General features: G+C 42.6%; 2 protein-coding genes across 2 annotated transcripts in view; both read right to left on the bottom strand.

The window, feature by feature from the left end:
- The window catches only part of LOC308375962 (uncharacterized protein), a gene marked incomplete at its 3' end in the record, with an annotated part of 29,654 nt that extends 23,996 nt beyond the window's left edge, over positions 1 to 5,658 (bottom strand). Inside the window, exon 1 of the mRNA XM_080852188.1 lies at positions 5,428 to 5,658. Within this exon, the coding sequence (XP_080708314.1) occupies positions 5,428 to 5,513 (86 nt within the window). The 5' untranslated portion in view covers positions 5,514 to 5,658. The remainder of the gene's footprint in view (positions 1 to 5,427) is intronic.
- Positions 5,659 to 10,143: 4,485 nt separating this feature from the next.
- Positions 10,144 to 13,021, bottom strand: LOC308376332 (hydroxycarboxylic acid receptor 2-like; the record flags this gene model as incomplete). Its single annotated transcript, XM_080852628.1, has 2 exons — positions 10,144 to 10,818; positions 12,623 to 13,021. 2 exons carry the CDS (start codon positions 13,019 to 13,021, stop codon positions 10,144 to 10,146), a joined length of 1,074 nt encoding a protein of 357 aa, XP_080708754.1.
- Between the last annotated feature and the right edge of the window lie 327 nt (positions 13,022 to 13,348).

Genomic DNA, 13,348 nt, shown 5'->3' with positions numbered 1-13,348 from the left:
AGAACAGGCCATGATTAAGCTTTGTGTAAAAAAACTGCACATGGAACATTATCTCTGTTTACGGCCGACTAATCCCCTGGTTATCTTCCCCGAGACTTGAGCCTGTTTAAGAAAGCATAGTTTCCACTGGCCTTTGACTTGCAAGGACACTGGTTGTTTGTTTGAAAACAGAGGCTGTGGCCCCTTAAACAGCACGCCGCGTTGTTTTCTCCCTCAGCCCCTGTCCAGCACAGCCCACTCAAACTGCATAAATATTTTTGGTTTCCGTCAAGCATATGTTAAGCTTCCATCTACGCAGAGTGAATCACTCAACATCAGAAATACAGAACGTTTGTTGTGTTGAAGTCTCCCCATGGCCTTTGCTCTTGAAAGAAATTTCATCCAGAGGTTGTAAAGCTTCACTGCACGTGTGTGTGTGTGTGTGATGGGGGAGGGTTGATGACAGTTTGGGCTTGCCAAACTTTGAGGTGTGTTTTGGAGCGGAGAGAAAGAAAGAGAGAAAGAGAGAGGGAGACAGAGTCAGTCTAAGATAGAGAGGGGGACAGACAAAAAACTACAGAGAGCCAATGTATGTTCACCATCCTCTTGCAGGCTACAAGGCTGAGTCAGTGTGGAGACAATCTGCTGCATCAGACCAAGGAGTCTGGATAAACATGTCAGTCTGTCTGTTGACATGGACTTAGAGAAAACACACACTAAATGGGGTTTGTGTGCGAGGCACCAAACAAGATGTATGGGTAAACAATACTCCCCTTCTCTCTCACTCGCACGCCAATTCTCACACATAATTAAGATATCAGAGTGAAGGCCTTAAACTACATATAATCTCCTCTAAAACACTGTTCACACTGTAAACATCATTTATGGTGGCTGAGGGTGCTTGTTACGAGATCAGGACCTTTGAAATGTTTACAAAAGGTGTAATTATTGGGCATAACGCTCTCCAACGCCCACACACCCCGTGCCACCCAAACTGCATGGGTAGAAACAGCGGTAACAACATTTTGCCATTCTGTCTCATGGAGAGCTCAACTGAGCTCCTCAAAATCACACTAGGCCTGTAGAACATCTCATGTCTTTCAAACAGACCTAGAAGTTAAATAGATGATGCCTTTCCAGCGACATCACACCCAAGGCCCAATCAGCAGCCTCACATGCTGGTAGAACACTTCATCAGCAGAGGTAGGGTCTCTCCAAGCCGGAAAGGAATAGCGAATAAGCTTATTTTGCGAGTGAATCACATCTCGAATAAGGTAGCACACACACACACCATATGGGGCGGGTTGGCTTAACGCTGCGATAAAGCCTAAATTTTGCATTACGCCACCTGACTATCTGGGGCGGGTAGCAGTGCATTCTACTAGTGCAGAACTCATCACAGCCGTTCCCTGAGATAGGGAGCCTCTGTCGGGGTAATTGGAGAAAGCAGAGCCTCTCCTGCCTTACCTTAGCCATGCGTGAGTGAGCAAGCAAGGGGCTCTCTGTAAAGTCAGCACACCAAACACCTGGCCCTCTGCTGAAACCCAAGCCGTTTGGTGCCGGGGACGCAGGTGGGACGCCTCCCGTGACACTTAAGACAACTCCACTTAAAGCATTGGCTTCTCGCTTGATCCGTGGTCAGAGCGGCCTTTAATGTGCGGCATCTAAGCAAAAAATGCGACGTTCCTAAGAGATCATAGGTATTATCTTTTGACTTCATATCATTCAGTGACTTGAAAGGATTAGGTTTTTTTCCCGCATTTCTGGTCTGAAGCTCTATGACTGAGAATCTTTTTTGTTGAACATTCTTCAGAGCATGAGGAACTCCCAATGCATTTCAATTAAGATAATGAGATAATTCAGCACCTACAGTACTTTAAATCATTCACCACAATGACTCACTTTAAGAGGATCTATATTCAAAACAAAGCCATTAGAATAAAAGCCAATCCTGTGTGCCCACAGCAAAAAGCCGCTTAATGAAATAAATGGTTGCACAGGAACTTTTGGCATGCAGGTGCAATGATGTTGTTAACTTGGTATCTATCACAGAATTATCCCTGTTCTGGTGAAAACATTTCAGTAAAAGGAATTCTAAGTGTCACTTTTATGATCTCTCATCTATGACTTGAGGTCTGCATGAGAAAACCATAAAGGCCCATGATACTTTGAATCACTGAATATTGTGGTTCCATTATCATACGCCTTGGTTGAATTTCCTATTGTGACACATTCTGTAGAACGTCAATTAAATTTAGATTTTTTTTCACACCTATGACGTATTTCCAGTTTTCTGATCCTATTGCAACTGCATGTCAATTCGCCAAGTTGTGAAGTTTAAATGAACTGGCGTGTTGTGACAGAGTTATAAATTAGTGGACCGACGGAAGTAAAGAGAATAGCGACATGTTCCATATGTCTGGAATATCTTTTCGTACTGTGACTTAAGTTTAGTACCATTAGATTAGTTTAGTGCCAACCAATGCAACCATTACACTATATTTTAAGCTTCGCTTTGTGGCCACATTGCCCCTTCAAACCTGCATTCATTTTTGCCACCTGAGAGCCATTTCATCCAATTGTCAGTGTATGAGCACCAGACCCATAATAAAAGCAAACTCTTCTCTAAACTATAGGTAAGAATGTTAATCTCTCCAATATAAACAACTGGAAATAACAGCATCTACAAAATGCCATTCCAAGCTAATTTGCTCATGATTGGTAACACCTGTCAACCATTTGCCCCGTTCCCAATGGCATACACAAAGGATGGACACAGGCCATGCAAACTGAGGGTGGTATGTGAAAACACATTGTGTAAAGGGGAATGCAATCATCTTCTTTTTAAAACTAGGACAGTGCCATACGCTATTCCTCTAGCAGAACAGAGAGTGGAAAGACTTTCAGCTGCCGATTCCTTCATCAGGAATTCAGTTTTGATTAAAGCCTGGATTTCATTGATGGGCAATGAAAACCCATGAATTAAAAGTCATTGTGTATATAAAAATACATTTAAGAGATGCAGCTTCAGCCAAGATTGGCCTCAAAACCTCCACACAACTGCACAAGCCTCCACTTTTCCATTCGCTGTGTGCTTTTGTAAACACATTTCTTTGGCCCTAAACACCATCACATCTATTACGTGAGCCCAACACTAAGATAAGGGGGAAAATCTCTCAGTAAATTCCTTTGCTGTCAGGTCATGGGGAGTTGCCCCTTGAGTGCTTCCAACATGGAACGCAGTTGTGGGAATTGCTGGCAATTTTTTTTTTTTCAAAAAGCCTGATCCAACCAACTAGATGCAAACCAGCACAAACCACCTACGTGCCATCTCGTTTTTGGGGCAAGTGTCGACAGTTCCTCTGTGTCTCGCACAGCCCTAGGTTTGTCAGAAAACACAATCATCTGTTCCAGTTGGCTTTTGTGGGCTGCCAGTTGAGTCAGACCCAACATAATGTCAGTTCCACACCCAATGACAGCGACTAAGAGAATTGCTTATGTATCTCTGGAGAAATCGGGTGTGTTTGCAGTTTCCACTGCTTGAACAAGCCTCTCAGATCCAAGTGCTGTAGAGCACAGCAAGCAAGAAAAAAAAGATCTATGTTACACAGAATCCATACTTTCTGAAATACTGCAATAAAAGTGTGGCTAACTCAAAGTATCCGGATTGATTTTATTGACTAACTCTAGTCAAAGGACAGAGTCTAATGTGCGTTCTCAAGATGCTACATTTAGCCATGGTCAAATTTTACAAGAGGAAAAGTAGTGTCTGAACAGAGAAAGACTGTATGTAAGAGTGAGTGTGTCAGGTCTCTGAGATGGGGAGAGAGAGAGAGAGAGAGAGAGAGAGAGGGAGCGAGAGAGGTGAAATAGTCTGGTCTCAGTAGTCTGTCAACATGAGGGCCATTTCCCATTGAGTTGCCCACCCTTGCTGCAAGGTCCTTAGATAATAGACATGGGGGCCTCAAGGCCAGTGGGGTCTCACACACACACACACACACACACACACAAACAGTCTCTCTCTCCCACTTACACACACGCATGCGCAAACACACACACACACACACACACACACACACACACACACACACAAACACACACACACACACGTTGTGTTGGTGGGGCTGTCTGGAAAACGTTATGATGTCATTGTGACTTCTCAACTTGGTACTGTGGCAACAAACCTCCTCAGAGGCTTTAAAATCTTTGAGGGAACCATCATCACACTAAACACATTTATAAAGTTTAGGTACCTACATCACATTGACATCCTCTGTTGCCATACGCTCAACTTTGCCTCTCAAACTTCAGGATGACTTGTTCCTTCACCGTACTCATGTTGCTTGAATGGCATTTGTAAAAGTGTTTCCATGGTGTTTATGTGCAACACGAAACAGAGCACAGCCTCAGAGCTGCTGTGTGGAGCGCCATGGAAGTGGATGGCAATGGATTCTCTGCCTGTCTTCGGCCATTAGGGAAACTGCCTCTTGAGATGCAGCAGAGGGAGAAGTGATCTGCAGGGGAGTGCGATGTCACCATGGCTACTGAGAAGCCAGGCCCCAACACACACACACACACACACAGAGGACAATGCACATTGTTTCCCTTTGAGGTTCAGAGTAGCAATGGCCAAGAGAGCTAGGGTGAGTTGTGTGTAAAACAGACAACGCCAGCTAAGAAGGCTCTGATGTGATGGCTTGCCCCATGTGCAGTTTGCACTGAGAAGTCATTTAGTTGGAAACCTGACTTTCACACCACACCCAGTAATGCTAGAAGTGGACTGAGCATTAGCCATTCATGAGGATGAGATACTTCAATCTATCATGTTCATTCAGTCGGCAAGACTCCTCATATATCAACACAACTCAGAAACCTACAGGCCATTTTTCATGAGCAGAGCATTAAGGACAACTGACACTGAAGCTTGGAGTGCATGAGAAGTAATGCTGAGAAGCAGTCATAGAACCGTGTTTAAGAAACCATAGACAGTTTGGGCATCGATGCATAAGTGGCATTTGACTGTAAAAATGACTATGGCTCACCTTAAAATTTAAAATAATTATGTCATGGAATAGACAATTTAAAGCTAGTGAGTGAAATGTAGGAATACCTTATATGGCAGGTACCTGAAACAGTTCTAGGCTATTCATGAATGCATTAACTAATGTAACGTTAGGCACTATTCTCCTGTCTCCCTAGTACAGAATGTAGTAAGGATTTCTTTACCCCCTGTGTTTTTTGCAAGACGGCCAACTATTTACGTAAATCAACGGAATTATGCCAGTCATGTTTAAATCAATGTTTATAAGACAGCAACGAACAGTAATGAACGCTTTGTTAAATGCGTCCTCAACCTTACACTGCCTTTACTTATTTTCATTTTACATCGTGAGTTCTGCTGTATTAGAATTCACAACGTGTCGTGTTTTCAGTCTTTAAATACTTTACCAGTTGGTAGAGGCTCGGGGATTCAGAATGTCCTCCTTTGCAGTCAGCAAGGAGAGATTGTAGGTATCCAAGTTTACTCCTTTCATTGTGATCAAATCCTCCCTTAACAATGCCAGGCTACCTCAGATGTTTCAAGTCAAGAGGCAAACCTAAATCCGAAATATCCCAAAAATAATAGCTATGGTTTGCAAACTGAGTACACTTAGTTACTGCTAGGGACGGCTCTCGTTCTGGTTGGCAGGCACCACATAGCGTTTTCTTCTGCACCAGAATTTAACGGTGAGACGGGAAAACTTTGGAAATGTAATCTTTCGCCAAAAGCCCCACCTCCCGTCAAGGGAAAAAGTCGCAGTTACGCAAATCCATCTGGCGCTTATAGGAAAACTCACACAGAACACCTCACTCGATTGTATGGTGTTTTCTACAGTTATCCATTTGGTTCAGTATATGAATAAATTGACAAAATAAAAATAAGGATAAACCAGGCGAAACCAGAGAAGGCGCGGTCTAATAAATAAACTCTAGTTTATGAGAACTATTGCCGTGTTGGATTATTAAACATAGGCTTTTCAAAACTGATTAAAACGTGGACATGTTTCTGATTTAGGGGATATTAAAAAGGAACAATACGGGGATTCACAGCTGAGAAGGAATTGGAGACACCCATTGACAAACCATTGAGTTGTCAATCACCTATTGTGGAGTAGTGGGTCTGCGAGCAGTCCCTGTTTTCCTGGCAGCCACAGAGAACTCATTTACAGTGGAGTTGGCCCACGGAGACCCTGATGGAATCAACATGGGCAATTTCATGGGAACTGGTTTTGGGGCAACAGACCTCTTTCTAAAAAAGCACGGGAGGAGTTCAGTTGCCATGTCCAGAGATGCTTGTCAGAGCCTATCCTACGAGGACGAGGTGGATGCGATGTTTTAATGTAGACTTTGTTCTCGTGAGGAACCAATTTCGCTGATAAGTTTCTCCCCATAAACATAATTTTGGTCCTTTTGAATTGATCACAGCTGTGTAAGGTTTTTCAAAGAGCTTGCCATTGCATTTTCCTGCTATCAAAATGCTGAACTTGTCTTTCAGCCATGCACTCTGAACTTGTGCACTGAAAACAACCATATCACCTCTTACCACATGCATATATCCTTTACAAGTACCGCCACAAATATTGTCATTCAATATGTCTGTGTATAGCTACATTTCAAATACTGATTCAACATTATTCACATAACATTATGTGCATAATTAATATCATCATACTTGATATCATGACAATGACCTTTATACCCTCAAATATACATACATGTACGTGTGTGTGTGTGTGTGTGTGTGTGTGTGTGTGTGTGTGTGTGTGTGTGTGTGTGTGTGTGTCTGTGTGTGCCACTGATGAGTCACTTCTACCAAGTACAGATGTTGATAGCTGTTGAGTAAAGTATACCCATCAGCATTGTGCATAGTCTATCTCTGTGTGTGTGTGTGTGTGTGTGTGTGTGTGTGTGTGTGTGTGTGTGTGTGTGTGTGTGTGTGTGTGTGTGTGTGTGTGCGTGCAGTATCCACATACATGATGATGTATCATTACTAGTACATCTCATTTCCTGGGTCTGTTTCTACATCCTGAGTTGAGAGTTCACCCAACCACAAAACACTCATCACAATGAAATGAGTCCAGGTCCTATAACATCCCTTAAGTTCTTACTGACCATCCACATACTAACCTTGAAAGGCTTCAGAGGTGGTGTCTCTCTATATCTCTACTGAATAACATTTGACATAGTATCTGTTTGTGTTAACACTGACTTCACACCCCACATCGTCCGCTTGCAAGCTGGTCTCGTGGATGTTTCAACAGTTTTCTTAGATTTCTGATATCATTCCATATCTTGCAAATATGCATTAAATTGCACAGACAATTAAACATGGGTGAGATGGGTGTCCCAGTAGTGGTAATGGATTACCAAAATAAATCATATTCCCCTGACTTTCCCTGTTTTCAGTCTCCTGAGAATCATCTTTCTTAAATATTAAAGGATTATTTTTTTCGGTATGCATGTAGTGCACTTCCTGGCATACATTCAGAGCTCCTTGTAAGTCAGGAAGAAAGAGAGTTTGGAATGCTGAGATGGTCAAATATGTTCATATATTTTACCTTCGCATCCGCTGATTTACGTTACCTGGGGAGCTTGTTTTTCTCTTCTGGTCAGAACTAGGCTCAAATACAAACTTGGTGTTTTCACAAGCTTCATCTTAGCTTCGAGAACCACCAGAGAGGCATACCATAGTCATTATTCAGAACTCTAAGGAATGAAGCAAATGTCTTCTTTGTTTGTTTACATTGATTTAGGGGTCTGGGCTGTAGAAATGCAGTGATTTGTCAGTCCACCCCCTCATTTAATGCAATTAGAGCTGACACAAAGGGTTGGCATGTGGTTGGGTTATTCATTGGGTCAAAGGTGACCTCAGCACCTGGACATTATTCTTTGGCTCTCTATATGATTTTTCGTTACATCTTCCCTCTTGATACAACGAATTCCCTGCAGTGGCCCTTTTTCTAGTCATTCTTACAAATGATGGACATGGCATTGGAATGGAATTTGCTGCCAACTGGAGAAACCTTGAGGTGCCCTAAATGAAAAACCATTATAGTGTCAGTCATTGTTTTTTTTAAGTGCTTGTTCTGGTTTCTTATGGCATGTTAAATTATTTTGTATGATATGTTTTATTGTGAATTAGAGCCTTTGTGTATGCTAGATTTTATTCGGTATTGATGTCCTATACCTTCACTCCATCAGTGTAGTCTTTGAGGCATTTCCCACAATCAGCTGCTAACTGGACATCATCAGGCCTAATGATGCCAGGGTGTCTTAATACCTTTCTGCAGCAAAGAAAAGGAAAACAAAGTCTTGACAGTAGTGTATAGTATACAAGGTACTTGAGATGGTCTTCCTTCCGGTGGGTTCTTCCATCTCTGCAGAGGACTTCTGAAGCTCTGTTAAAGAGACTGGTTTATTTGTCACCTCTCTGACCATAGCCTTTCTTGTTTAGTGACTCAGTTTACCCAAATCACTTGTAATTACTCAGCTGTTTCTGTTTTCCTGATCTCTGTCTGTAATTTGCTTCTCTATCCTTAGCTCTGTACATAAGTTGTTGTTATTATGTCATCATTTTATACATGAAAGAACCTCCCAAAATGATTGTCAAATATGCTGTAAATAGTGAATAGTGTTATACGAACCTGCTGACTGTTTCAAAGTTTCAGGGCCTCGTTTCCCGATAACGACGTATCTTAACGGCCTACGTGGATTTTGGCGACATCGTAGACTCAATAACACTTTCTACTTACGAGCGTTTCCCGAACATCATCTTAAAGTCAGGTGCACGAGCGCAACGTGCACGAGTTCTTAAGTATCTCTTAGGAGCTGTTTACGTCACGTTAACCTGTTTACGTTAATTGCTGTGAAATAAGCTAGCCTATGCCTGCATCGAACGTGCACTGTGCAATTAATTCGGGGCGGGGATAGTAACGCTATCTCCAGCAGAGTATTTAAACTGTGTTCCCATTGTAAGGACATTTATTACGATCTGTCTGAGAGTGGGCTGTCAAAGCTAGCATCATCGAAGTCATACAGTACAGTAGGCTACATACATTCAATAAAATTAACCTACATTTGAGTCCAACTGCATGACCATTCTTACCCTACACTTACCCTTACAATAAAGAAGTGATCCTATTTCAACCATAACTTCATTTTAAATAATTTCTTTCTTTATGACATTTAGTTTATAGTTTAGACAGCAACGTTGACATCTATATTCAACTGCATCCCCTACATATTCTAAAACTTTATTTGTTGGTAACTCTCCAAAAAGGCTACCATTAACACATTTCTTAATGAAAAGGAAACATGCATCACAATAATACTTCAGTGTAACCTGTACCTATGTGGAGTGCAAATATGTCTTGCCATTACACTACCCAACAGCTCTACGTCTGCTAACACTACAGAATGCATAATTCCTACGGGCACTGCACTAGTTTTGTATAGCCTAATCTTTATTTTCAAATACTCAATATTCTTTATTTCTATTTTGATGGGAATAGGCAGGTGAAACAATGACATTCTCATGATGTGCTATACACAGAAACATCGTTTGGATTTCTTCTATAATAGGCCGAACGACGCCCCTGGTGGATTGCATCGCTAAGTGTGAAGTTACTACTGGATTGCATCGCTAAGTGTGAAGTTACTACTGGTCCTGACCACACGTAGAATTCTTCTCAACGAAAGACAAACTTAAGCTAAGTGCCGCGTCGGGAAACCGGTCTGCAACGTAGGATTCCTCTTATGAACGATTTCAAGTCCTTTTTAGGCTAAGTGCGCGTTCGGGAAACGAGGCCCATTATGTTACTGGGGTTTTGCTGTACAGCTGGTTCTGAATGTTACGCATGGTCAAGGATAGGTAATGCTTATTTATTGCACTTCATAAATGTAATCATTTATTTGTTTTCTGTATCTTTGTGCGCATTTTTTTATCACAATGATGCTTGTGTGATGAATTCAGATCTACACAGTGTAAAAGGAACAGTAAAACAGAAAAAGCTGATACATCTCCTATGTAAATTCTGGTCGCCTGTGTCTAAGTTACGTCAGATAAGTTCACGTTCACATCCTCATAACATTACTGTCAAGATCTGCAAACACCACTTTATTAACTTAAGCTACGGTGATGGAGTCGCCATTGGCCCTCATGGAATTCAGCTCCTCCTGGGTGGTTGACGGAGACGTGTTCTCGCCTGCGTTCTGTCCGCAGCGCATGGCACAGGGCAACGCACCCAACAGGGCCTTCCTGAACATAGAGCTGGAGAAGACGTAGACAAAGGGGTCCAGTGCTGAGTTCAGGAAATTAAGCCCATAAGACACATGGCTGAGCTTCACGATGGTGTAGAAGGCGGCACAGTCCAACGGGCGGTATGTGCGGATGACCCACACCCCGATGGTCGTCACTGTACTGGGAAGGAAGCACACCGTAAACACTGCAACGATGGCGGCACACACTCGCATTGCCTTGCGCACCTTGTCAGGTTTCCTCATATGACGTGCCCTTAGGAAGCTGGAGATCCGGATGGAGCAGAACAGCAGTATGGCCAGTGGGAAGATGAACTCCAGCACCGTCAGCATGCGGTGCATGGCCACCAGGATGATAATAACGCGGGCCGTCTCTTTGTGGGGAGTGAAAAAGAAGCACTGGGTGTTGTTGCCGCTGCCCTTGATGTGGTTGAAAGCCAGCATGGGAACCCGAGGACTGATCACCAACAGCCAGACTAACACCAACACGAACGCAGCCTGCCGCTTGGTCATGTAGTTGAAGCGGTGGTGAGGGTGGACCACCTGGAACAAGAGGGCAGAGATGATACAACATTTAGATTTTACAGTCACAGACCTGCCCTCACCAGGGTTTACTTTTTCAACTGTTTATACATTACTTTAAACTATTTGAACCATTTATCCATTACTGTTAGCTACCTTTTTCAATATTGATCCATTTACTTTTAGCTAACTAAACTCCTCAAAAAAAGTTCGGAAACTTTTCTTCAGTCGATTATCCCTCCCCTTTAATAATACCAACTGGTATTGTATTGTATATCGTTGGAAAGCCTGATTAGTCACCTTTACTTGTAAGGTTAACTTGTAAGGATTGTGCATTCCTGGAATGAGCAACACAGCTAACTGTGTGGGTAAAGGCCCACATTTTTTTGCCAAAATCCCCTGCAATATTCTTCTGTTGGTATTCACTCTTGTTTTGTGTTGTTTGGTGGATTGGATGATTCTCCCACAGTATTAAGGAAAAAACAACACATATTGACCATTTTTACACTTTATTAATTTTACACTGTCAGGGAGTAGCATGTGGAAGATCCATACGCAGCCACAACAGCTTGGCACCTCCTGTGGGATGGCATCCCATTCCTGAACCAGAATTTGTAGCAAGTCAGCCAACATGGTTGCGTTGGTCACTCTGGCACGTACTGCACGCCCAAGCAGATCCCACAAGTATTCAATTTGGTTTAGGTCTGGACTCACGGCAGGCCTTTCCATCCTCTCCACTCCCAAGTTCTTGAGGTACTCTGTGATGATCCTGCCTCTGTGGGGGCGAGCGTTGTCATCCTGGAGGATGGAGTTAGGTCCCAGATTCTGGAGATATGGGGTCGCCATTGGCTCCAGAATCTCATTCCGATATCTCACTAAATTCCAACAGAAGAATATTGCAGGGGATTTTGGCAAACATTTTTGGGATGCTACCCACACGGTTAGCTGTGTTGCTCATTCCACGAATGCACGATCCACATGCTACTGAGGTCCCTGACAGTATAAAATGAATAAAGTGTAAAAATGGTCAATATGTTTTTTTTTTCTTAATACTGTGGGAGAATCATCAAATCCACCAAGCAACTCAAAACAAAAGTGAATACCAACAGAAGAATATTGCAGGGGGTTTTGGCAAAAAAAATTGGGCCACTACCCACACAGTTAGCTGTGTTGCTCATTCCACGATTGCAAGAGCCTTACAAGTTGTACCTCGTTGTAAAGGTGACTAATCAGGCTTTCCAACGATACACAATACAATATCAATTGGTATTATTAAAGGGGAGGGAAAATCGACTGAAGGAACGTTTCCAAACTTTTTTTTAGGATTTTGGCAAAAAAATGTGGGCCGCTACCCACACGGTTAGCTGTGTTGCTCATTCCACGAATGCACAATCCTTACAAGTTATACCTCGTTGTAAAGGTGACTAATCAGGCTTTCTAACGATATACAAAACAATACCAATTGGTATTATTAAAGGGGAGGGATAATCGACTGAAGAAATGTTTCCAAACTTTTTTTGAGGAGTTTATCTCAACTATTTATCTGTTACTTTTAGCAAAGTATTTAATTCTCTGCTTGCCTGTTAACTATAGCCAGGTGAGAGATGTTTTCTACAAATAGTTATATAATAACTGGTCATTATATCAACAAGATCACACTGATTTGTTATCAGCCTAACTACTCCCCACGTACCCCTCTGGCAACTGTGGCCAATCTACCCCTGGTTGGGAATCATTGCCTCAAAACTACTAGGAAACCGCAGTGTGTGTTTGATATTGTCTGTATCCTGTACAAAATCCTGATACAGTCTGTTTTCTTCCTCACCTTAAAGTAGCGGTAAATGGCCACCACGGTCATGAGAGCAGTGCTGGCCGTGCGGTTCGAAAATATCAGGAAGAGGCCGATCCGGCACAGGCCATCTCCAAACACCCAATGGCCCCTGAGCAAGGAGTCGATCCTCAGCGGCAGATTTAGTAGAAGCATGAAGTCTGCGATAACCAGGTTGAAGAGGAACAGATGGTTAGGGTTCCATGTCTTCAGTTTAAAGCAGAAGATCCACAGGGCGACTACGTTTCCCAGAAGCCCCAGTATGACATCAATTGTATAGAATGTGGGCTGGATCACGGGGGTTTGAATACCGACTGGTGGGCAGCCACCACCACCAGTATTAGGAATTGTTGTTGTGAGGTTTGAAGTTGTGGTGAAGTTTGTCTCTGGGAGCATTTTGACAAATTCCATTTTAAATAAGAATTCCTCTTTCTCTTCTCACCTTCGTTTTTTTCTGTAGCAAGGAAAGGAAAACAAAAAGTTTAAAACTTGTAATGGTATACTTAAGCAATAAGGTTCGAGAGGCAGTACGGTATCGTCAATAATGTACTTGTTCGAGCGTGTTGTTAGGCCCGACGCGCAGTGGAGGGCCGGCAAACCCTCGAACAAGTACATTATTGACGATACCGTACTGACTCGAGTACCTAATTGCTTTTATAACACGGTTGCCAGCGACTTTATAAATATTAAGTAAAATTAAATTATAAACAGTAAGCTGCCTTT

This window comes from Sprattus sprattus (genome assembly GCF_963457725.1).
Source record: "Sprattus sprattus genome assembly, chromosome: 15".
Lineage (NCBI taxonomy): Eukaryota > Metazoa > Chordata > Actinopteri > Clupeiformes > Clupeidae > Sprattus > Sprattus sprattus.
Note: the sequence above shows the minus strand (reverse complement) of the source record. Positions and strands in the feature narration are given on the sequence as shown.